Source organism: Ruditapes philippinarum, unplaced genomic scaffold (genome assembly GCF_026571515.1).
Source record: "Ruditapes philippinarum isolate M1 unplaced genomic scaffold, ASM2657151v2 ctg7866_1_1_1_1, whole genome shotgun sequence".
NCBI lineage: Eukaryota > Metazoa > Mollusca > Bivalvia > Venerida > Veneridae > Ruditapes > Ruditapes philippinarum.
The window spans coordinates 37,451-65,279 of NW_026860224.1; the positions used below are offsets into that span (position 1 = coordinate 37,451).

At 34.1% G+C, this 27,829-nt stretch overlaps 1 protein-coding gene across 2 annotated transcripts in view; it reads left to right on the forward strand.

The window, feature by feature from the left end:
• LOC132759279 (uncharacterized) overlaps positions 1-25,312 on the forward strand; it is a 34,625-nt gene extending 9,313 nt beyond the window's left edge. For both annotated transcript variants that reach the window (XM_060751022.1, XM_060751021.1), the window contains 4 exons: positions 2,413-2,752; positions 3,506-3,550; positions 16,108-18,927; positions 25,026-25,312. In XM_060751022.1, the coding sequence (XP_060607005.1) occupies positions 2,413-2,752; positions 3,506-3,550; positions 16,108-18,731 (3,009 nt within the window). In that variant the 3' untranslated portion in view covers positions 18,732-18,927; positions 25,026-25,312. The remainder of the gene's footprint in view (positions 1-2,412; positions 2,753-3,505; positions 3,551-16,107; positions 18,928-25,025) is intronic.
• The last annotated feature ends 2,517 nt before the right edge of the window (positions 25,313-27,829 follow it).

Sequence of the window (27,829 nt, forward strand, 5' to 3'; positions counted from 1 at the left end):
AAATCTGGAAATAAAGTGATCCCTCGTAGGCATTAATCACAACATAATTACATGAATATTGCAGACTCGGTTTGATTGAGTCTGTACATGAGGGATGTACGGATGTAAACCATGTTTATAGCACTTCACGCATAAAATATATATTTGTTTTATTTTCTAATATCTTATTAATCTTTATTCGTGGAACCAAGATGAATTATTTTTACATTTTTACAACGATTGCATTTTAACATAGTGTTTCCTCTGAAAATTCATTAAGGGAGAGTCATTAAACTGGGAGATCCCCCAAATGTTTTGGTCATCGTTGGGAAAAAGCCACTAAAAACGTGTGTGTGTGTGTGTGTGTGTTTGTGTGTCTGTGTGTGTGTATTGGTGTGCGTGTTTGTGTGTGGGGGTGTCTAGCGGTCACCTAAAGGCGTAGCTCTAGTTTTCTTTGATCATTGGGCAAAAAAAGGCCCGTCCAAAGATGTACAAATTGACGGAGGAGAAAGAGTCGGAAAAACTCACAATCTTTGGTTATGTATACAATGTCGGTCGTAGATGGGCGAACGCCGAAGATAAGTCACCAAGGTTGACAAGGAATTGTGGCCGGCACCTCACTGATAAAAAACGCTATTTAAGAGGCCGATGCGCCGATCACCAGATAAATCTCCGAATCTCAGATTAAAACCGGTCAGTACCCCATCGTCGGAGCATCGGAGCGGTTATGTGACATTAGCTTTATCATTGAGTTGGAACCAATAATTATCGCTCCCTGATAAGAAGACCTTGCTATTTCATCCAGAGCGTTACGTAATGCATATTCTCTGCTTATTTACATTATCAGCGCATCAACCATTTTCCCCATTGTGTCTCATTTTTTGGGAACAGCTTGACACCTGCCATCTAAGCTGAATTCAACATATTCCCTCATATTGAACTTCTCTAACTTTATATCTGAAGCACTAAAAGAGGTGAAAATGATTTAAGTACATAAGTCCATTAGCTATTAATTTTCGATATATACGAGGGCTGTTCGAAAAGAATTGCTTATTGTCCTCCATCTCGTGATTCACGTTGGACAGGATAAAAACCAATACATACATGTGTAGGGTAATGCAGTACCTACACAACGGTGTATAAATGTACATGTTAGACTAAGTGTAAGACATACAATTTGGTATTTAAATACACGCAGTCATCGACCACTGTAGTAATAAAAATGGTTGGTAGAAGCGTCGACAAAAAAGATGAAATACGGGCTTACATCAAGGCTCGCTCAAAACTGGGTTTCTCTTCGAAGCAGTTGATGACTGAACTCTCTACTGCTTATGGGCCTTCCTTTGTGTCTTAAGACACAGTTAGGCGATGGAAAAAGAAATTTAAGTCTGGTGTAGAGTGCATCAAAAATGCACCAAAATCAGGTAGGCATCTCGTAACGAAATTGTTTCCAAAATAAAGGATATCACTGAAGGATATGCCAGATTTATGGTTCGTGATATTGCACGAAAGGTAGGCATATCACTATCAACAGTTCACTTTATTTTGAAGAAGCATTTGAAAGTCCGAAATATTTCTGCTAGATGGGTGCCACATCTGTTTACCAATGAGAAAAAGAGGCAACGGGTTAAGGTGGCCAAAAAGCTGCGCCAAATGTTTCCAAAATATGACAAAAAACAGTGTGCCAATGTCGTAAGAGGTGATGGAACTTGGGTCCATTATTTTGAGCCCGTCAGAAAAGTAAGCAACAAAATCTGGGCCACTAAACACAACAAACGCCCAATAATTGCCAAACGGTCTTTGAGTGCAAAGAAGGTGTTGTATGCAATTTTCTTCTCTGGTGAAGGAGTCGCAATAAAAGTGCCAGTGAAAAGGGGCAAAAGTATCACTGAAAAGTACTACAAAGACATTGTACTTTGGAAAGTGAAAAAAAATATTATAATAAACGACGCCCTGTCACTGGTTTTATCATATCCGTCTTCTACATGACAATGCCCCCGCTCATACCTCCGCAATAGTTTCGGCGTTTTTGAAAAAAAAAACTGTTATGCCTCACCCCACATATTCTCCAGACCTTGCCCCATGTGATTTCTTTTTGTTTCCGAAATTGAAATCCTTCCTTGCTGGGCGGAAATACAAGTCCCGACAGGCACTTGGATCTGCAATTCATCAGTACCTTATTACTGTGCCCAAATCAGCGTACCGTGACGCCTTCAAGAAGTGCATACATCGGCTGAATCATTGCATTTCTAGCCGCAGGGAGTGCTTCGAGGGCATGAAATAAACACTTTTGAGCTAACTTGAAATTTGAAGTCTCCAGATAGAAATATGCAATACATTTCGATCATCCCTCGTTATGTTTATTTTTTGGAATATGATTTTACATGAAATTGATTGGATGAATTTGATGGCATTTACCATGTCTTTTTCCAGGTTCTTTTGAGGTTGAACACGGCGGTGTCACCCATACCAGACCTACAAAAGATGATTGATGACTTTAAAGTGAATCCACTCGATCCACAGGCGGAGATAAGGGTTCAGAAGGCCATAGACAGTTGGCAAACGTTGGAAAAGGGGGTAGAAGCTGATTTAAAACTGTTGAAAATGGAGGACGAGAAGATAAAATGTACTCTAAAAGTGCAAGATCAAACCACGAAAAAGCATGCACAGAGTATTGATGAATTAAAGAAGAAGACGTGTGAACATGATGAACAAATACATGACCATGCTAAACAAATACAAGAATTGAAGCTAAAGGAAGAAACTAGAAAAGGTAAATCTCAAATTGCTGTTTATTTCAAGATGTTTGATATTTCGTATGTTCGTTATAAAACGGAACAAAAACATATCATGAAAATCTTAAAATAGAGCGATGAATAATAGATTTTTTTTTCAAATATTTATAAGACCAATGATTGCCTATCGGAAAGTTATGGAGCTTTCTACCAAATACTTCAAATGATTATTACATTCATGATATTTATCATCAATTTAATAAAACAGTATTTACTTCTTTTAAGTTCTCATATAATATGTCACCTTATTTATCATTTTATATTTCAATCTGACGAAATCGGATTTAAAGGGATTCCACTGAGAGTTTTTTGACGTGAAGGGACAGAAAATATTCTTCCAAGATTTTTGTATACTAGACCAACAACTCGTGAAAAAGTTCAGATTATTCGCTCACTCTGTTTTCCCAGAAATAATCAATTTCATTGTACAAATTGGCCCAATAAATGAAAAGCGTTTAATCGATTTTCATTCATATCGACCAAAATTCGCATAAAAATCGATTATCAATTTCATAGCGTGTATATCTATATATCATCTATTGATTGATTACAAATTTAAATGTATCAGTTGATTAAAGAAAGAATTTCAAAATATATTATTTTCGGCTATTGTACCTCAGTGGAGTTCCTTTAATTAAATGCAGACAACATTTTGTAAAACTGTTTTTACACTTATTTGCGATACAAGTTTGCACAATATTAGTTAAATGTATTTTAATGTCTTAATGTAGATGACAAAGCAGATACAGAGTCAACATATGAAGAAAGTAAAAAAAGTAAGTCTTTTTACACTTAACATTTAAGTAAGAATCAAACATACCAGAGGATACCGTATACAACAAACGACGTATATAGATTACAGTGAGTTGTACTCATAATTTGAGAACGTATACAGATTAAGTTTTACATGTCTGAAGGTCAAAGGTCAATTTATTTAAGAAAAACCTCTTATAATAATTCTGGTCGTCGTTATGCCGGTGTTGTTGTAATAGTCGTAGTTGTATTAGTCATCGTCAGTCGGAGTCGTCATCGCTGTTATTTTTGTCGTAGTAGTTGAGGTGTTATTCGTAGTCTCCACAGTCGTAGCCGACGTCGTAGTAGGTATCTCCTTTACAAACCATTGATCGTAGTATTTGTAGTAGTAGATGTTGTCTAATGTGTTTGTAGAAATCCTAGTCGTAGTTGTAATTGCACAGTTGTGAAGCTGTGATTATAGGTGCAACCGTCGGTATTGTCGTGTTCGTATTTGTAGATGAAACAGTCATAGTAGTTGTCATTATCGTCGAAGCTGTAATCGTTGTTGTCATAATTGTAACCGTACTTCCAATTGCAAACTCGTAGTCACGATCATTTATCGAAGAATTCGTCGACGTAGTCATATTGTCAATGTATTCGTAGTCGTACAAATCATAGTTGTCACTGTACCCGAAGTCTATTAGTCGTAGTACTTGTAGTCGCCCTGTTTTGGTGATCGTAGATGTCTAGCATAATTTTGCTAAAGGACGTCGTCTTTTCTGATGTCGCCTTGAAGTAAATATGTAGATGCTTATCATAAATATTATGGCCAGACATATTTAAGAAAAAAATGTTATAGATGAAAAAGTTTGACACCGACTTTTCTCCACTTTGACAGTCCGCCGTTATATCAAAAGGGTCTACACAGTGATCAAGTAGGGATATTCTAAATGGCTTTACTGAAGTCCGACCACACACATTTTGATAAGCATGATTAAATAAGTCAAAGTCCAAAAACAAAGATTATGTTGCCTTTTTCGGCAAAGTAGTTCGCAAAGAGCCCGAGTAACGTCTTTAAAATTGTTTCATAAAGCCGCTCAGAGTTTCTGATTCTTTTAGATGCTTCTCCATTTAAAAAGTTCATATATACTGCAAAAACACTCGTAAAAAATGGTGATTTTCATCTTTTAGTTTTGGGTGCTAAATTAAACGTTAATGATTAAGCTTGGTTAACATATTGTATTATGTGTCAAACACTAATTCATAGTCTATTTTTTATCGCCTTTTGCTTAAAATCTGGTAGTTTTGTGTAAAATTTCCAAAATATTTGCCAATTATTGACCTGTTTATTTCAAGTCTTCATATTTGCCATACATAATAACATAATTATAATGCAAAATTTCAAACATAAAGCCCCGGCTAACAAATTTATACCCTATTTTTTCAAATGTCCCGGAGTTCTTGTGATAACTCAAAATATGTCATGGAGTTCTTATGATAACTTTTGTTACTGCCAATGTGTTTCTTGTGTTAAATTACGTTTTAGCGTTTTTTTATTTATTCAATAAGGTTGTTAACCATTATGAAATGTAGTACGCTCATTTTTTTGCACAAAAATGAGGATATATAATGTTGGTTTTGAGTGTAATTCAGTTAAAGAGATTTTACTGAGATATCTTATCCCCGTTTCTTTTTTATGGTATTTTTGCTGACGCAGATTTCGTAGACTGGAAAAAGGATTGATGTAGAACATTGATTTTCATGATAAAATGCGCTCAGGTATGGTGTCTTCATGTATATTTTTTCTGCCGATGTTTGATGGGTATTTTCCCTATGTAATCTTAGTGGCGGAAACTCTCTCTTAATTTTGCTGTAATTGATAACAAAAGTATATTTTAGTCAAACTTGTTTCGTTCGAACCCAGAGGGACTTGCAAATTTGTTCGAGAAATCGGTAGTTATAGAGCCAACCGCATTTGCGTTTTTATCATATTGTCGTACTTTTTGGAAACATAGGTTTGATTGAAGAAATTATCCTGGTTTTATACATGTAATTGTTTATTATGGTATCAAATATGATACAAATTACTTAGATAGGCCATGATAGTGTCGCTGATTAAATCTTTACTGCAGAAGATGATAGCCTATCACCGGTTTTTCCTTTGCAGACACCCAAGACCAACATTTTATCCACATTTTTTGTGCAAAGGATGAGCGCATTATATTTCATAAGTATTTACAACCTTATTGTACATAAAAACGCGCCGGAATTTAGCACAAGAAACACATTGGCTGTAACAAAAGTTATCATAAGAACCCTAGGACATATTTTATGTTGTCACAAGAACTCCGGGACATTTGTAAAATCGGGTAGAAATTTGTTAGCCGGGGCTTTATGTTTGAAATTTTGCATTATAATTAGGTAATTATGTAAAGCAAGGATGAAGACTCGAAATAAACAGGTCTATATTTGCGAACTGGCAAATAATTTGGAAATTTTACTCAAAACTACCAGATTTTAAGCAAGAGGCGCTGAAAATGGAATATGAATTAATTTTTGACACATAAAACAATATGTAAGGCAATCTTAATTAAGCACCTAAAACTCACTTTTTAAAGATGAAAATTACCATTTTTGACGAGTGTTTTTGCAGTATATACAATAGGTTTCCGACGAGCTCCGTGACAGTTATCACAAGAACTCCTTGACAAGTTATCATAAGAACTAAATCCCTTGTGTAACACTTCCTCCCCCGTGATATTGATTGGTAGGCAGAGCTTAAAAATATATCTCAAATTCTATTGGACAATAAATTCTATTGGACAATAGTTAATGACAGCCCTGATGAGTACTCTACACATCCGTTAACCTGTTGCGAGAAGAATAGCTGGTTGTCGGTATAACAGCTAATTGCGAATATAACAGCTGGTAACGGTAGTACAACTGGTTGCAGATAAATAGATCGTTGCGGTAAACAACTGGTTGCGAATAAAACAACTCGGTGCGGTTGACAAACTAGCTGCGTATAGAACCGCTGAATACCGTATAACAGCTGGTTACGAACAGACAAGCTGGTTCCAGTATTACAGCTGGTTGCGGATATAACATGAGGGTAAGATAGAACAGCTGGTTGCGGATATAACATGAGGGTACGATAGAACAGCTGGTTGCGGATATAACAGTTGGAAAAGGTCGAACAGCTAGTTGCGGATATAACAGCCGGTTACGGTAGAACAGCTGGTTGCGGATATACAAGCTTGTTCAGGTATTACAGCTGGTTGCGGATATAAAAGCAGAATGAGGTAGAACAGCTAATTGCAAATGTAATAGCTGGTTTGGGTAGGACAAATGGTTGCGGTTATTACAGCTGATTACAGTAGAACAGCTGGTTCCGAATATAATAGCTAGTTATGGTATGACAGCTGGTGGCGGATATAATAGCTGGTTACGGTAGGACAGCTGGTTGTGGATATTACACGTGGTTACGTTAGGACTGCTGGTTGCGGATATGACAGCTGGTTACGATAGAACAGCTGGTTGTGGATATAACAGCTAATTATAGTTGATCAGATTGTTGCGGATAAAACAGCTGGTTACGATAGGATAGCGGGTTGCGGATATAATAGCTGGTTACGGTATGACAGCTGATTGCGGATATAATAGCTGGTAACAGTAGAACAGCTGGTTGTGGATATGACAGCTGGTTACGGTAGAACAGCTGGTTGCGGATATAACAGCTAATTACTGTTGATCAGATGGTTGCGGATAAAACAGAAGGTTACGGTAGGACAGCTGATTGCGGATATAATAGCTGGTAACAGAAGAACAGCTGATTTCGGATATAACAGCTGGTTACGGTAGGACAGTTGTTTGCGGATATAAAAGCTAGTTACGACAGGACAGCTGGTTGCGGATATAACAGCTTATAACGGTAGAACAGCTGGTTTCAGATTTAACAGCTAATAACGGTAGAACAGTATGTTGCGGTAAAACAGCGGGTTGCCGAAAGAACAGCTGGTAGCGGATGAAATAGCTTGGTACGCTAGAGCGGATGGTTGCATGTACAGCGGTGGTGCGGTATTTCTACATAATTTGCACTAAAGTAAGTCGTTTCGTTTTTGCATTATATTGTTGCAAAATATACCTTTACATAGTGCCAAAAGAAAACTACCTGTCTTTTTTAAAGATTAAATCTGAAATCCGTCTTGTGAGATATGTTCATTTTGGAGGGAAAAAACACAAAAAAACGATCATGCACATTCTATGCGATATTTTAATTAAAGTAACATAATGCTGTCAAGTTGAGTTTATATTTCAACTTTGTGCTTGTGCAACAGTTGGGGTTTTAGTTTAAAATGTGGCAAAATAATGTCCATCTTTGAATTAATTTTAATTTCAATACAAACTTGATATTAGAAATAATATTCCATTTTCCTGATAACACGAATAAACCATAGTTATTTGTCTGAGCGAAAAAAAGAAAAAGAAAACAACACACACACACACACACACACACACACACACACACGCGCACACACACACACACACACACACACACACACACACACACACACACACACACACGCACACACACACACACACACACACAAAACACAAAAAAAACGACACAAAAAACAAGTGCCCTCCATCTTGCCGAAAACTACGAAAACTACTAATACCTACGCGTTTACTGTTGCGTTTGTTCTTATTTCATGATCATTACTTAAGAAAATAAAAGTAAATACTTCTTCTGCTGCTCCTGCTGCCACTGCCGCTACCACTTCCGCTACCACTACCACTATCAACACCACTACCAACACCAACACCACTACCAGCACCACTACCAACACAACTACCATCACCACTACCACCACCAACACCACCACTACCACCATCACTACAACTACCACCACCACTACCACCACCACAAACACCACTACCACTACAACTACCACTATCAACACCACCACCAACACTTCTACCACTACCACTACTACTACCACTACCAACACCACTACCACTACCACCTTCACCACCACCACTACCACCACCACCACCACAACTACCACTACCAACACCACTATCAACACCACCACCACCACTACCACTACAACTACCACTTCCACCACCACCACCACCACCACCACCACTACCACTACAACTACCACTTCCACGACCACCACCACCACCACCACTACCACTACCACTACTACTTCTACTACCATTACTACTACTACTACTAGTAATAATAAGGATAATGATAATAATGAAGATGATGATAATAATAATAATAATAATAATAATAATATTGCTAATATTAATAATAATATTGCTAATAACGATAATAATATTGCTAATAATAATAAAAATAAAAAAGATTCTACACACTTTTGTACAGCCTTCATGTAGGTCACGTGTCTCTTTTGATGAAGTTTTACATGTAACATTTTATATCTTTAAACATCAAATATGTTGACCAGAGCAAGAGGTCACGATCCAAGGCCGATAACACTATTATGGATTTTGACAGAATTACGGCCCTATTTAAATATACTAGAATTCTTGATGTACACGTGATCTACAGAAACGTAATATAATTAACTCAAATGAAGAATCATACTTATTAATATGTATTTGATATAGATATAAAGTGAGCAATATGATTAAACATGCAAAGGACTTTATATAACTTTGTGCTTTCAGTTTCTTATCTCAATTGTAATAGCCTAAATATTGAATGCTAATCAAAGAAAACAAAGGTAGTAAGAGTATTCCTCCATTTTAAATAGAAAATTCGTCTTATAAATTATATTTTTTCACCGAATTAGAAAAGCAAATTGTCTAAACGATGTTTTTTTCAGTCTCAACTGTAGGTGACAACCTTTTGTCTCTACCACATTTCATTTCTAAAAGTAATGTGACCTTTACAAATTCATAAATAAGCAAAATTACGGGGTGATGTGGTTTTAAGGAATTTGAAAGAAAGGAACTGAATTAACCCTGAATTTCTAGGTAAATTGTCAAATGCATACGTTTTATATGTATCATGCAAATGCTATGGTAACTGCCCGATAACACTTGCCTGGTAATTATTTTTGATATCAGGTCAGTAACCTGATATCAAAAATAAGCCCTGCCCATTTTAACAGATTTTTTTTCAATTGCTTATATTTTCGTGAATTCTACAATTTTATCTCATACCCATAGAAGTCTTGAATCAAGATGAGAAATTTAGTTATTTGTTATTTCTGTTTCGATTTCAATTACGATTCAAGCAGGTAAGAATTGTTAATCACCAACATAATGAAGTGAAATCATACATTATATTGCAAATGACATCATCGATATCCACGTCATATTATAATGTAAACAATACAAACAGACTTGAGAACTTGTAAATGTTTACTTAATTTCTCCAGATAATCATTTATATTTAATAAGTGAACAAATTGTTTCGTTCAAAAAATAAGACGCATGTTTGTGTAGCTTGTGTTTAATTGCCGGTTTGACTTTTGTTTGATTGAAATTATCGTGAACTTTTGAATTTGACATTTCAAGGAAAAAATGCAGTAAAGTTTATGTGATTCTTAGCGATTTTTTGATCGATTTTTAAAAGTAAGAATCTAGTGTTACATTCTGTTATCTATTATCATAGGAAATAATCTTGAGTCGAAAGAAAAATTGGCCGTCATTTACAAATTCTAAGTTTCAGGGGCAGAGGAATTTGTTTTCAAGAATTAGATCTTGAACAAAAATTCACCTTTCTACAAAATGCGCTGTTTTGAAAGTAGGTTGTTTTGTATTTTTTACAGTTAAAAATTATGTATTGCATGAAAAATAGAAAAACATGCTATTGTCTTTTGATATAAATTTTATCAGACTCAGTTGATATGGGCAGAAAGGGCTCGACAAGCCTCTCCCCTTTCTAACTTTTTAACCCATATCAGCCTCGCCTTCGGGGGGGGGGGGGGGGGCATTACTAAACTTTTACACAATGCATTGGCAGTTATTCCAATTCCAGTTTCAAGTTTCACACATAAATTTGGTCTAAAGGATTTTATATAATTAAAAAAAAGTTGTAAGGGGGTATACTGGAATCAGCTTGTCAGTCCGGCCGTCCGGCTGTCCGTCCGTCCGGCTGTCCGGACGTCCGTCGGTTTTTTCTTTTCCGCCCAATAACTTTAGATTCCTTTGACCCACAGTCTTCATATTTGGCATGAAGATTAGTCATGATAAGTAGATGACCCCTATTGATTTTGAGGTCACCAGGTCAAAGGTCAAGGTCACAGGGGCCTGGATTCAAAAAGCTTGTCCGCCAAATAACTTAAGATTCCTTTGACCCACTGTCTTCATATTTGGCATGGAGGTTAGCCATGATTAGTAGATGACCCCTATTGATTTTTCAGTCACCAGGTCAAAGGTCAAGGTCACAGGAGCCTTGACTTCAAAAAGATTGTCCGCCAAATTACTTAAGGTTCCTTTGACCCGCAGTCTTCATATTTGGCATTGAGGTTAGTCATAATTAGTAGATGACCCCATTTGATTTTGAGGTCATCAGGTCAAAGGTCAAGGTCACAGGGGCCTGGACTTCAAAAAGATTGTCCGCCCAATAACTTAAGATTCCTTTTACCCACAGTCTTCATATTTGACATGGAGGTTAGTCATGATAAGTAGATGACCCTATTGATTTTAAGGTCACCAGGTCGAAGGTCAAGGTCACAGGGGCCTGGACTTTAAAAGCTTCTCCGCCCAATAACTTAAGATTCCTTTGACCCACAGTCTTCATTTTTGGCATGGAGGTTAGTCATGATTAGAAGATGACCCCTTTTGATTTTGAGGTCACCAGGTCAAAGGTCAAGGTCACAGGGGCCTGGACTTTAAAAAGCTTGTCCGCCCAATAACGTAAGATTCCTTTGACCCATAGTCTTCAAATTTGGCATGGAGGTTATTCATGTTTATTAGATGACCCATATTGATTTCGAGGTCAAAGGTGAAGGTAACAGGGACCTTGAAAAAAAAGCTTTTCCCCTCAATTGCTTAAGAATGCCTGTCCGCAGTGTATTGATTTTGACATTTTCACATTTGAAGCATGTAGAATACATAACTTAGCAATTGTGCTTCACAATGCGATATTTTCATATATGGTATACAATTATTACACAGGTTTAACGCCTTTTATCGACGAATATAATCAAGCTATTTGCGACCTAGTCAATGTATTTTCTTCGTAACTTATTAAGAAATATATGATAATTAGATCTTAACAAACTTTCAGCATTTTGATTGCATATTGTAACTTCATACAATTTGACAATTGTTTCCCGAAATAAATTATTATTTGCAAACATGTTGCTCACGTCTGATTTTGTTAGAAAATAAGAACAATAAACTTCCTTTGCAATGTTAATTGAATTAAAAAAATCATAGAAAACAATCAAAGGAAGAAGTGTCTGTATATTTTATGCTTGAAATAATGCACCAGTAAAGCTTGAAAGTCTCCATATGTCCTTTATTGTTTTGGCGTAATGTGAAACCCAACCTAAAGAAATATTTGGCTGTAGCAATGTGCTTGGTGAACTTCTGTGAAAATGGATTATATATTTAATTTATTTTTTTCTTTTATAAAAGGAAGTAACTTGAATTCAAAAGATATTTTACTTAGAAACTATAATGCCCAAAACTTGTAATAAGCAAAAGTTAAATTAATTATAATGGGGTAAAGATTTACCCTACTCTTGGGGTTTCATATTATATATGTTAACTTGTATGGGAAAACATATGAGCCGTGTCACGACAAAACCAACATAATGGGTTTGCGACCAGCATGGATCCAGACCAGCCTGCGCATCCGCGCAGTCTGATCAGGATCCATGCTGTTCGCTTACAAACCCTATTACATGTAGAGAAACTGATAGCGAACAGCATGGATCCTGATCAGACTGCGCGGATGCGCAGGCTGGTCTGGACCCATGCTGGTCGCAAACCCATTATGTTGGTTTTGTCGTGACACTGCTCAATTATGTATCTACCATAAGAGCTTATGCTAGGCATTACTATAGACGTTTACAAAACTAACAGGACTAATGGCACTAAAAGAGGCCACCAGTACAGAGCCAGATCACATCCATACAGAGTGACTAATAGCTCACCCAGTAGTTCATTTGTACAAATACATTAAATATCTAATACTAATCTCTCAGACTTTGAACGAACTGTTCCAAGTTCACAGCTGAGCAAAACCATTTAATATTTTTACCAGGTAAAGGGTGCCATAGACTAAAGATATGTTATATATATTTTGGTTTCTTAACTCAATGTACATGTATATGGAGAGCTACTATAGATGTGTATCTACCCATGTCATGAAGGTCTAAAGTTGGATTTCTTCTTGTTTACTATGTCAAATAATTAAAAAAGAGTGAGAACAATGAAACATTCTATAATTTAACAAAGCCCATTTTCATAACTACCATCTCAATAGGTATTGCGTTGCTACCCAGTTGTATCATTGAGTTTTTTCGTACTCACTTCAACAAAGACCTATATATTACGAAGCTTATAGCTGTGTGGTTTTAGGGACGTATTCGAGACAGTAAATTGTGTATAACATGAATTAAAGTTTCCCCACAAAAATATATTTTAAAAGTGCTAATACTCGCCGATGACTGTCGTTAAACCTGTGTAACGGTTCAGTACCATATATGAAAAAATCGCATTTTTCGGCGTGACCGCGAAGCACTTTTCACATACATCGGCGTTGCCTCATAAAAACGACTTGAATGTCATCTTATCAGCTTATTTTAATTGTCTATATCACAAGAAGTTTAATAGGGGTCACTTGCCTAACAAAAATCGAAATTATACGGTATAATATGCATTGGTGTACTTGTAGGAGTCGACAAAAATAAACAAAATCTCGTTCAAAACGGTAGTCAAGCCATCATTTTCACAAAAAAATGATCTTGAAAAGTAAACAATTTCGTGGAAATAATCTTGATTATGGGTAAAGTATTGTGTTCGCAGCCGTATGCGGCTTTTACTTTTTTCAGTTCGGTTAAAAAAAAAATATTGGCCAGTTTACTTACTGCGTTAGAAATCCTGTCAGGTATCCGCCATTTATTGCACAATTCTGCGTTATTTTCACATTCCGGCGTTACTGGATATACACGGTGAATCTTAACTGATATGAATTACACACTTAGAGACATTGTGTAATGCTGTGTTCTCACCGCCGATCAGATCAACTCGATCAAGCACGATCAAGCGATCGGGTACCGGTCTAGTTCGGTCTGCATACGTGATCGGGGGTGGTCGGAGCGGTCTACCTTGGTCGGCATGGCTCGGGCTTCCTACCCGAATTTTTTTGACATGTCAAAAAAATTCGAGTAGCGATCGAGTAGATAAGCGGTCGAGAAGCGATCGTATAATGATCGAGTAGAAAATCTAGTTGATCGAGAATAAATCGTGTAACGATCAAGTTTGGTCGGTTACTTGTCGCACTTGTTACTTGTAACATTAAATTATTTCCAATTATCATGTATCTAATAAATCTAACCAATCGACAATGTGCATTTGTACCTCGTGACCGTCCAATATGTGACTGTCCAATATATTCTGGTATTGGGTCAATTTTTTTATGAATGGTTGGGTACAAGTGAACTAAACGAAGCTAGTCTGGTTTCTGAATACAATCTCTAACAAACGTCATGATGAGGATATTTCAAATTTAAGGAAAAAATAAACAATTAAAGGGCTATTATACACTTTACTGTACAATATGGAATATATTTGGACGAAAGTCATATTGAACGAACCTATAATTATACCACACATTCTATACCAATATACATTTGATTTCGCATTGTTTACTCGACATCAATTCATACCCGATATGCATTGAATTTACATAGCCTAATGCTTTGTATATGATGAAGATTTTTGTCACTTTCATATGTCAGCTGTTATAGATCTATGTAGATCTATATATCTTTTACCGATAGTAAGATTTATATGAGTTAGGGCAAAAATATACATGTATGCCAGATAAAGGCTTCCACTCCCATGATCTTGGTAGATCTACTTTCTCATAATTGTATTTTCTCGTTTTTGTCCCTTCTTGTTTTCGCGTTTTGTCTTTATATGTTTTTCGCTTTAAGCCATGGTCCTACTGGTACACGGTATTTTAATAGATTTTTCAGATGTACCCTATTGCAAAATAGATGAATACAGAATCCCTAAAGAAAGCCCAACACGGCAAAATTGAAAATGTTGCAGGCGGTTTGATTGAGCCTGTTCATGGACGGTACTGGAAAGTGCAAGTTACCGTCCACGCCCCCTAGCACCGGCTTAAGCAGAATTCAACATTTAAACGTGAAATAGTAAAATTTTGAATTTAGAAACATCCGCAGATGTGTTCATACGGCGGTTATCATGGAACCTTCAATGTGACACTTCCGTGCCATTCCATGAAAAGCGGCGTATGGTCCCCAAGTAATAAAATGCGTGTGCCCTAAACGAGAAAACAATGGGCGGAACTAAATAAAATGGAATTTTGAAAGGGGATCGGAGGTTATGAAGCCTGCGTATCACAGATAAGACGTCAAAAGACAAATTTAAAAAGCAGGCAACATATCCTAAGGGTGATTCAACATTATTCAAGTAGGAATATTGGAACCACCCAACTAGAAAATGCCGAAAACTTGAAACTAAAAATACCACAAGCACAACAATAATGTCGTGCTGAACGATCTTCAAGGATCGAAAATATAACATCATTGATTAAATGTACGGGGAGACTTTTTACAGCCGCCACACGGCACAAATAACACGGATGTGATCATAAAATAGATGAATACAGAATCCCTAAAGAAAGCCCAACACGGCAAAATTGAAAATGTTGCAGGCTCGGTTTGATTGAGCCTGTTCATGGACGGTACTGGAAAGTGCAAGTTACCGTCCACGCCCCCTAGCACCGGCTTAAGCAGAATTCAACATTTAAACGTGAAATAGTAAAATTTTGAATTTAGAAACATCCGCAGATGTGTGCAGATGCAACTCATGAAAAGCTGTTCTACTCGCAATAAGATATTTTACGCGCAGCTGGTTAACGGGTGTGAATCATTGACAACGCGGCAGCGTCTAGAGCTGTACTATTTATAGTTTAATGTTTATTACAGTTTATCCAGTGCAGGTGTTCATTTCAAATTAAGTAAAGTCGCAGCTCTGCATAAAAAAATGTTAAAGATTTTATTAGCAACAATTGATTTATGCACAGTGAATGCAACCAAAAGGTATTTTAAAACATTTTGAACAATGAATCACATTTTTATTTTTAGTAAAATAGAGCAAAATTAGGTACAAATTAACTTAAGGTATTGTTCGTCTGCTACTGAAAATAATCTTAGTAGATCTAGTTTAGGCATTTGTTTCCTTTCCTTTTTTTATCAGTGATTTAAAATTTAAAATGAAAATGAGTTGATGCTAGAAGTAGATCTAGATCTACAAAAAAGTAAACCAAATGTCTGTTTTTGGTGTTTTCATCAAAATCCCTAAAATTAGTGAATGAATAATATTAAGATGTCAATTATTTCCATTTCAGAACTGAAGGATGAACTCATCATATGGTACAACACAAATCAAAGTACAGTTCCTCTTTCACCACTCACAGATGATCCCCATACCCCTCTGGCTGGGTTCTACATTATGCCAGAAATTGACATACAGACTTATCTATCAGGCGGAAGGAAAGAAACAACTAGGGTCAAGTCGTTACAGGACCTGTTTACATGTGGAAGAAAAGTTCCACGGGAAATATATTTATCAGCAGTTGCTGGATTTGGGAAAACAGCATTTTCAAAATATCTTGCAATAACATGGTGTCAAGCTCATAAAAAAGATGAAAATTATAAGCATTTTAAAAAAGAAGAATTAAAAGCTTTATCTGGCTTTGAGTTTTTATTTCTAGTGCTATTGAGAGATTCAACTGAAGTCTGTGATGTCGACGACATGATTGAACAACAAGTCATTCAATACCTTCCGTGCTCATCTTCATTGCCAAAAGGTCTATTAAAGGACATTCTACGAGATGAAAAATGTCTTGTTATATTAGATGGACTAGACGAATGGACACATCCTGACAACGATTGTACAAAACTTCCTAAAGTTATTCCACATCGATATGCACGTGAAAAGTGTATAATCTTGACAACGACCCGGCCGTGGAAGCTTGGAGTCTCAAACTTAAAGACAAGTCAAATGGACAAAATAATAGAGCTAGTTGAACTAAATGAAGATAATGCATGGAAGTTTAAGCTTAACACAATGAAAATATTGATAGGCAACATTGAAGATGGTGAGCTGAAAAATGAAGTGTGTAGATTTGAAGAAGAAATCAATGACCATGACCTTGAAGATATGGAATACACCCCTCTCCTGTTACTCTATCTTATATGCTTATGGGTTGAAAAAATTCCAATTGGAAATTCTGCAGTTGAATTATATACAGGCATTATTCAACTCCTTCTATCTAGAACAGAAAAGTTACATGGAAAGTTTCATTCATCATGTGAAAAATATCTGAATAACGTTCCCGAATGCTTTAGAACACATCAACATTTTTGTAGGTACTACATGTTTTTGGTGACCATTGGGAAACTTGCTTTTTATACACTATTCAGTAAGAAAAAGGAGCACACATTAGTTTTTGATAAATATGTTGCAGAAAAATATCTAAACCAAGAAGATTTGAAATCAAGCTGTCTATCAGGAATATTATCAGAAAGTAAAGTGAAAACATTAATAAATGAAAGTTCTAAAATCTCATTTTCACATAAAACAGTGCAGGAATACTTTTCAGCAATATTTATAAGTTTTCAAAATTCAGGTGAAGTTCAAAAAATCATCTTTAAAGAGTGCAACTGCTTACAAAATATTCTAGACATGTCAAAAGTGTTTACCTTTATTAGTTACATGAACCCTGAATTAATGTCTACAATATCAAGTGATTTAATGCCTGTGATAAACAATGATGAAAAAACAAGCAAATACAGAACTCTGACAGGTTATGATAACATGTACATTGATCCATTACAAGACATACAAGACATGTACATTTCTTGTGCCAAAGAAAGCCAGGAAAACAAAGACCTCAAATTGTGTTTACAAGATTTCTTCATTAGTGAAAAATGTCAACAAGAAAACTACTTCAAACAATTACAATGTCTGTGTCAACAAAATAAAGAAAATATAAAATCAATAATGATAGAAAATGAAGGTATTTGTAGTCTACAAGAAATTATCAGTTTGTTTACACTCTCTGACCTTCCACATATAGAGAAATTATTGTATAGAGGTGAAATTGTAGAAGAGGAAATAATGAGCTTGTTATTGAACCCTTTAAAATGTTTAACTGTGATATCAAGTAAATGGGAAAATCATGACTTTGTAGAAGAAGATTGCCAGCTGTCTGCAGAGATAAATGGACGACTGGTAAAATTACAACACCTGGAGTGTTTATATATAGACTGTTTCACTATGAGCCACGAGGTAATGGAGACATTGTTAAATTTCCTCACTAGTAAAAAATCAATGAAAGAAATATCATTGTACAGTTTATACTGTAGTGATCACAAGAATACTTCATGTAGGGGATTCAACCTTGACCTGTCTCAACATTCACAACTAAGATATTTAGGATTGGCCAGGATACCTGTGTCACAATTAAACATGGATGTATCATTGTTAGAGGAATGTCGTGTAGGTGAATTATATAAACCTGGTGTTGTGTCATCTTATCTCAGTCAACTACCAGCAGCCAGTAAACTACAAACATTTTGGTGTAGTGATCTAGAATCTTCCAGTGACATAGAAACAATGTTACAAACATTATCATTGTTATATCATGTGAAAGTTGTTTGGTTGTGTTACATCAATCTAGGTGAAAGATCATTAACACTGTCACCTCAAATGATCAATATTGAACGTGTTGACTTGATGTATATAACAATGTCTTGTTCAGTGTTATATGATCTCATTACTGTTATAAACAAACTACCACATACAGTGACAGTATATATGTTAGGTTGTGATATAAAACCAGAAACAGAATTTGAAAACTTTAAAACATTTATAAAACAATCAGACAATTTTGTGGTCACCTATGATGACACCGTGCAGTCTGGAGAGTATGGGTTTGAGTTTAAAACAACAACAAGTACTGAGTAACCTTAAATGAACTTGTGAGAAACAATTTATAAATAGATTATGAGACAAGTGACAGGTGAAATAGACATCATTTTTTATTTTGAGTCTGACATTTAATCAATACTTTGCTGTACATAACAATGTGATGTGAATGGAAACTGATGATTTTCTTCTTAGGACAACAAATGTGGATTAATTTTAGATGTGTTTAACCCAAGTAAGTGTTGTTTATTTTTCTACTTTATAATAATATGCTGCATATACATGTACATGTACTTGTTTTTTTTTTGTAACACCTCAAATATTTTCAAAGTCCGTTGACATATGGCTTTGAAACTTTGCACACTTGTTTACCCTTATGACTCAAACCTGCTGACAGGAGGAGGTAACTCTATCAAGAATTTTGACATAATTATGCCCCCTTTGCCACTTCGAATTTATTTTTAAAGTTTTTGTTACACCTCAAATATTTTCAAAGTTCATTGACATATGGCTTTGAATCTTTGCACACTTGTTCACCATAATGCCCCCAACCTGTACACAGGAGGATGTAACTCTATCAATCATTTGACAGAATAATGCCCCTTTTTTGACTTAGAATTTACGTTAAAGTTTTTGTAATACCTCAAATATTCTCAAAGTCCATTAACATATGGCTTTGAATCTTTGCACACTTGTTCACCATCATGACCCCAACCTGTAAACAGGAGGAGGTAACTCTATCAAGAATTTGACAGAATAATGCCCCTTTTTTGACTTAGAATTTATTTTTAAAGTTTTTGTAATACCTCAAATATTCTCAAAGTCATTGACATATGGCTTTGAAACTTTGCACACTTGTTCACCATCATGACCCCAACCTGTAAACAGGAGGAGGTAACTCTATCAAGAATTTTGACAGAATAATGCCCCTTTTTTGACTTAGAATTTATTTTTAAAGTTTTTGTAATACCTCAAATATTTTCAAAGTCCATTGACATATGGCTTTGAATCTTTGCACACTTGTTCACCATCATGACCCCAACCTGTACACAGGAGGATGTAACTCTATCAAGCATTTTGACAGAATAATGCCCCTTTTTTGACTTAGAATTTACGTAAATGTTTGAATACCACATTAAATATTTCAAAGTCCATTGATTATATGGCTTTGAAAATTTTCACACTTGTTCACCATCATGTCCCAAACCTGGGACTTATAACTCAAAAACTCAAGTTGCCTTGGTTGATATGTTTTTTTTAGCTCACATGTCACAAAGTGACAGGATCAGCTTTGTGATCACAATTTGTCCAGCCTCCGTCTGTTGTACGTACGTCCGTAAACTTAATTTAAACAACATCTCCTCATAAACAGCTCAGCCAATTTTATCCAAACGTCACAGGTGGTCACCAATGAAATTATTCAAATAATTTAATTCCATGCAGAACTTCTCGATGGCTCAGTGCAAAACTCAGCTAAGTCCATATTTCACCCAAAAGGACTTTTTGATAAATTCTGAAAGCTAAATTAATCAAACATCCCTTTATCCCTGTAAGTATTTTGAACATATTCCCTGTATTAGTAATTATATTTAAATTTTAAGTAAACATGCTAAGTCAAACTGATCAAATTAGTTACTGCAAAACTGGGTTAAGTCAAGTTTAAGTATGAGTTTTGCACCAATTTTTTTTTCAACCCACAAAAAATCACCAGTGCAAAACTAGTCTAACTTGATTATGGACCCTTTCATTATTAAAATGTTTAGAGTCACAGTACCTGTGCTCGACCAGCCCAATGCTCGACCAATACTTCTATTTGTTAACGATTTATGCATTAAAGTGGAAAAACCCTGGGAGTTTGTGTGTGCTATTTGTAACTGACTTGTTACCTCTACACCATGTACCAGTACTCCAAGTTTGGTAGAAGTTTTGCCATTTTGCAGACAATATTTAACAGTACAAAATGCAATTCTATAATTAAAGTAGCAGTAAAACTATTTAAAACACTAAAATAATGATAATTTAGGGCAAATGTGGACAATACTTTGTTAAATTGCCTTTACTCTTATGATTCCAAATGATTTCCCATAGGAAATGTGCTCAAAAATTATCAAGACCTTGCTTTCCATAAAAGGCAGGGGCTATGAACATGTAAACAAATATGGCAGCTGTATGGAAACAAATCAGGAACACACCACTGAAAGCATAAACCATTTGTATATTACACCAATTATCACACTTAACTATGTTTGCAGAGTGATTTTAGTAAAGAAAAATATGAGAATAAGTAATCTCAAACACCCCAGTATATGTAAATACCAAAACTCTTATAAACACTATTTGTCAATGTATAGTATTTCCTTCGTATCATATTTGCTCTCATATTAACATTTATAGACCCTAAAACATAAATGTTTCAAAATATTTTTGAAATAGAATTGTTGAACATAAAAAGTCATATCTGTTTTAAAAAAATAAAAGTTCTGATAGAGATAAAACCACCTGGTCGAGCACTGGTTTGGTTGCCTGAAGAATATAGTGGTTTTATACCCTATATACAACTCTGTGGTAAATTGTATCCTGATCTGTGTAATTAAAACCCTTAAGCTTATTGTGAGATTGAAAGGGCCAGCTTTGTAACAAAAATAATTTTCCCAGCAAACTTTTTATTCTGAAAGAGTTTTTATGTAATTTTGTGAAAAACTGGTTGAGCACTGGTATGGTGACTCTATATTGAATTTAGTATAAGATCGACTTATTGTTTGATTTTATTAACCTGTCAATTCCATACTGATTATACGGTCAATGCACAGAATGTATTAATATTCGATAAACGTTCGGTAAATTCCGTGAGAGGTACGCAGCAAGATGTGATTAAATTCATCTAGTTTCTATAAATTTGTTACACTGACCGTTATAGCGCAATAGGGTAAACAACAGGTATATTTTATCTGAATGTCCAACGTGTTGTAAGATCGAGACAGAGTATGTCCAGTTTTTTTCTTATTCATTACTATTGATTGTCAACATTCTTGAAGTTATGGTTGTTCCATTTTAATATGTTTTGCACTTTTTGAAAGTACTATACTTTCGTATATAAAAGAACTTAAGAATTTAGACTGAATATTTATTCGGATTAAAATCTATAAATTTAATTTTAGTGCCGTAAAATACAATACAAAATGTGACAATTCAGTGTTTCTTAGTTGTTTTATATTTGTAGACAATTTGCAATAGCTTGACCATTCTCATTAAAATATACTTAAAAATAAAGAAAGAATAACTCTAAAAAGGATGTCAAAAGAAAGGATCGAACTTCGGACCTCTCATGCATTAGGTAATCACTTAACCGACTGCGCTATTGCGGATGTTACGAGAATCCTTCGTTAAGCTAGTGGCAGTTTTCTAAACGTTAGTTATATACACCATATTAATTCTCGTAAAATAAACAGACAAAACCAAAGTGGGATCGAATATTTAAATGAGTGCTGTAATGTATTCATAATTGACAGGTCAATAAAATCAGACTATACTCACACCTTAATACCAACCCGTCAAAAACAATGTTTTGCAAATTGCAAAAATTAACATTTTGTGTAATTCTGGATTCTGGTCAATGATTAAACAATTCTCTGTCAAAAATACTAATGCACTATAACCCTTTCAAAGAGGTATACAAAGCAGAAAACAGGGGTGGGGGTGGGGTGGGAGGATTATCAGACAACTTTGAAACAGTTCCAGTGTTAAACTTTCAGTAAGAAAGTCTATGGACCAGACTGGCTTATTATAACATACTCCTACTAAGCCATTATGGTCCCAGTAAATATCACATAGTCAAAATATTTTTATTTTTGATACAGTTTTAACTTTAAATGTGATATAATTATATAAAATCATTTCAAACATCTGTTCATAGCTAATACCTTACACTTTTTATAACATTGTTTTTCATAGCAATCAATATATTGCATTACAGGTTTACTATAATTTCACAATATATTGTGGTACATCATAACAAGGGTTTGATCATATTATTGCATTCAAAGAATAAGTCATTTAAAGATCAAGTGAAATTTCAATTCAAGCTTTTCATAAATTTTAAGATGAAACGTTTAAAAGGGGGAATTAATAATTTGTATTCTACAATAAAATGTCAAAGCTAAAGAAAGGTAGAGCAATGCTTCTATAATGTGGTATACTATCTAAAAATTTAATTTATCATTAGTGGAGAGGAACAAATATATTAAATACTAAAAATGAGAAACAGTTTGTGTCATGCCTGTATCGAATCAGCTAATTTCTCAAATATTTATTGTCATTTATAAAACAGGCTCTCTCAGAGAGCAACTTCAACCACAACAGCTGACTTTGATACCACCATACCATGTGAAGAAAATGAATAACAAAGATTTAGTTCAAATTGTGCTCATTGCTTGTGCAAAAAATACCCAAACATTTCATATGAAATGTACAAAGGTCTTATTTATTTTTGCACTTCAGGTTTAATTCCTTATTCCTAACATTTCCATTTTATAAGACTGCAAGTGTATAATTAAGTAATGTTCAGTCTAAGTTACAAATATTGTCATATTTTAAGTTGCATTGTAAAATAACTATTTAATAGAGAAATAGAAATATCAACTTTGACAAGTAAATTATTTGTTTCAGAATGTTCATTGTATGTAATTTTTCCTCTTATTATATAAATCAAATAGATTTGTAAATTATGTTAACTTGACTTAGCACATATTTTACAACTTCTGTCCAACATATCATTCATTTGCAAGTGCAAAACTCATTCAAGTTGACTTTAAGCCTAGTTTTGCACTCATTTGTTTTAAGAAAAGTCTTTGGTTTTTAGCGCAAAACCCATGCTAACTCAAATAATGGCTTTTAAACCATCAAAAATTAATTTCACTTGAAAATGACATCATGTAAGTTTCAAGGCCTTTAGCATGATACAGAAATAATAGAATATTAAAAAGATATCTGTAGGGTAAAAAATAAGACAGTTTTTTCACCCTCCTGTAAAATTTCAAAAAATGATGTTAGCTGAGTTTTGCGCTGAGCCATCGATCTGTTGCCATGCTATGATGGTAATGGAAAGAAAAAACTGAAAAAAATGTTCTTTTTAAAAACCAAAAGAGGTTTATAATATAGCTCGTTAATTTTCTCTATATGTATATAGGGAAAACTTAATTTTTTTCAAAACCCAAATAGCTAAAGCTTAATAAATAAAGCAAGAAACATCTTTTAGCTAGATTCTACCATGTATATTCAAATAAAAGCCCTAGGGTCAAAATGTGCCCTGCCCCAAGTCGTCATTGATTTTCTTTGCTTATCTTTTGCTGCTGTTGTTTTCCCTTAGAAAAAGCAACCAATAATGTTTTTACACAAGCACTTTTTCAGATACAAATATGAACTTTGTGATATCAGTTTTAGATTTAGGTTTTATATCTGCTTTTGTCTATAATACTTTTATAATCAGGTGAGCGATTTCAGGGCCATCATTGCCCTCTTGTTACTGAATTACCACCTTAAATCAAATACTACTTGATCACTCAATATATTTAAATAGGCTCTTATAGTTAATAAGTTAACATCTGTCTCTACTTGACATAAAGGAAAAAAGAACCAATCGAGATTATCACTTAATTAATTAATTTCCGTCCGGTTCACGTGACAACCTTGTTGATATAGGTCTAACCAAACAATGCATAAAGTTTATAAAGTCTGACTGAGCTCCTTTTTGTAAACATTTTATTTTGATCAATCAGGACAAAGGTTGCAATCCTGTTTAATCTTATGAAATTTATGTCCCGGAAACTGGTGTTCGGCTGAACTTTTATAGCTTGCAATAATTTTCCACAGTAACAAATTTGTAATTATTAATTTGCATTCCTATGTGTGTGTGTGTGTAATATAAATAGCAACCAGTGAGTTTATAGCAGTCATTGACTTTTCATAGCAAACTGTTAATTTTCTAAGCAACCCGTGACTTTTATAGCAAATTTTGCCATTAAGCTGAACCAGTGATTAACTTTCCATTCCCTAGAAACTCTTTTTTTTAGCTTTATCTAAATGATATCACTTATGATATCACATTATTTATAAAAATGTATACATTTAATTACAATTGAAACTCTGTTCATTCACAAAACAGTAAATATTTGCACAAAAATAAGCTATTGAAATTGTTACACTAATTCATTACAATTTTATAAATATATGTGAGTGACTTGGTTATTATATAATTACATGGTATGTAAAATCCTACAAATCAAGCTTGTTCTTGAACGATTGGTTTTTCTAAAACTGATTGTTTTGTATTTTCAGCATTATGTGCATTCCTTCTTCCAAGAAATGGGCAGATTCACAAACGACTTCAATTAATCCAAGAACTGACATTTATGTGGAATTTTCTGTAATTATGATATGAACAAAATCATAGACTACAAAATGGGTCCTACACAAACATAATGTGTCACATGGGATTCATGAACAGTACATGTATGGAATAATTTTGCGTGCATACAAGACTGAAGTCACATAGTGTAATGAAGTCCAGCAATTGTTTGAAGATACTGGTATTTATAAAATATATATAACAGTTCATATTAACTTTACTCTTCCAAACTGGATACTCAAACCAATCATGAGTTGATTAATTAATAGTTCAAATTGAAATAATAACTAAACGATTACCTGGCTATTAGTTATTGTTTTACCAGACAGCAGTTGCAGTCATTGTTTTGTTTAAAAACATGGATATGACAACTCAGACAATTTAAGGCATGCACATAACCTACTTGTAAAATATTGCTTATACATGTATTAACTCTCAGGGAAAATTTATTATATTTTCCATATTTTGTGAATGTATAATACATACATGTATATATTTGTATAGAATGTTTGCTTTATAATATATGCATTATTTATATTCATGTATAATATGTAAATACAATGTATACATTTATGTGATATAGTTGATATTAACATTTCTCTTCCAAACTGGAGACCCAAGCAAATCATTAGTTGATTAGTTAATAGTTCAACTTGAAATAATAACTTAATGAGTAACTGGCACTTAGTTTTTGTTTTACCAGACAGTTGCAGTCATTGTATAGTTTAACAAAATGGGATTTACCACTCAGACAATTCAAGGCATGAAAATAGCCTACTCACGCAATATTGCTTATACATGTTAAAAACTCTCAGGAAAAATGATTACATTTTCCATATTTTGTTGATTTTTTTATGTAATTTCATTAGAATTATATTCTAATTGTATATAGTATGTTTATTTTTTATATTTATGTATAATATGTAAATATACACCTATGTATAATACTACTGCTAGTCAATATTTGTACAAAGATATTCTTAAGTTAGCTAGTTAAAGTGACATTAAAGAAATACTTTGCTCAAATTTCATATTTGAAATTATCTATAAATGTTACACAGTCTCTTTGTAAGTATAAAATAAACATGTTTTAACTTCACACAAAGTACATATTTTGTGTTTAAAATTCTACAAACTTTAGGTGGTCACAATATGAATATATAGTGTCATAAGAACAACTGGCAGTTTTTTTGACAAAAGACTACTTTTACATGACCTGTAATAGGGAACGCAGCTTCCAATATATAATTAATTCATTTTTAGCTCGACTATACGAAGTATATGGAGAGCTGTCCTACTCGCCCCGGCGTCGGCGTCCGCGTCCAGATTTTAGATTAAAGTTTTGGTGCAGTAAAATATTTTTCACTATAACTTTGTCATTTCTTAAGGTATCAACTTCAAACTTCAAATATATGTTCCTTATTCATCAACCACATCATATATCGTGACAAGGTTCATAACGTCTAGCACCAATATTTTCAGATTTATCTCCCCTTGAACTTTTAGAATTTTTCCTTAAAAAATACTATTTTTTACTGTTACTTCCTTATTTCTTAAGGGATCAACCTCATACTTCAAATATATGTTACCTTATCATCCATCCCCATCTTATGTGACAAGCGTTCATAACTCTAGCACCAATATTTCAGATTTATCTCTCCTTGAACTTAGAATTTTTCCTCAAAAAGTACTATTTCTTACTGTTTCCTCTTTATTTCGTAAGGGATCAACCTTATACTTCAAAATGTATTTACGTTATCATCATCCCCATCTTATGTGACAAGGTTCATAACTCTAGCACCCAATATTTTCAGATTTATCTCCCTTTGAACTTAGAATTTTCCATAAAAAATCATTTTTTTTTACTGTTATTTATTTATTTCTAAAGGGATCAACTTCATACTTCAAATATGTTTACGTTATCATCATCCACATCTTATGTGACAAGGTTCATAACTCTAGCACCAATATTGCAAGAATTTCCTCCCCATAAACTTTAGATTTTTTTACTAGAAAAAATGTTATTTTTTATTCTAACTTTTTTATTTTTAAAGATATCTACCTCAAATTTCAAATACTTATTCCTTATCAACAATTACATTTTTATGTGACATTGTTCATAACTCTTTATGCAATATTTACAGATTTATCTCTCTTTGAACTTAGGATTTTCTTTAAGAAATATAATAACTTCTTTTCTTTTTTAAGGTATCTACTTCAAACTTCAAATATATATTTCTTATCATTACACAAATGTTGTGTGACAAGGTCCATAACTGTAGCATGACTATTTCTAGAATTATTCCCGTTGATCTTGGAATTTATGTTAACAAATATTATTTTTTTTACTATAACTTAATACATAATTATACATAATTGATTTTTCTTTCATAGTTTTGTCCTCCTTACTGTGTCCAGTATTTTATTAGTCGAGCTTCGCTGTCTCCTGTGACAGCTCTTGTTATTATATAGAATTACATAAATTTCAATAAATTGCTGTGATAAAATATTTTACAATATGATGAGCATAGTATATGTTTAAATAATGCCCATCCAAGGGGATATAACGAGTTAAATTTATAGGTGAAGTCAAAATAAATTTTCATTTGGCCATAATTCCTTTCAGTCTCATGAACCATTATTAACAGTTCAGGTGGTCCAAGAAAATGTTTGTAAATATCCATTTACCTGATATGTTCAATTTAACAAAACAAAACAAAAAATAGTGGCACTT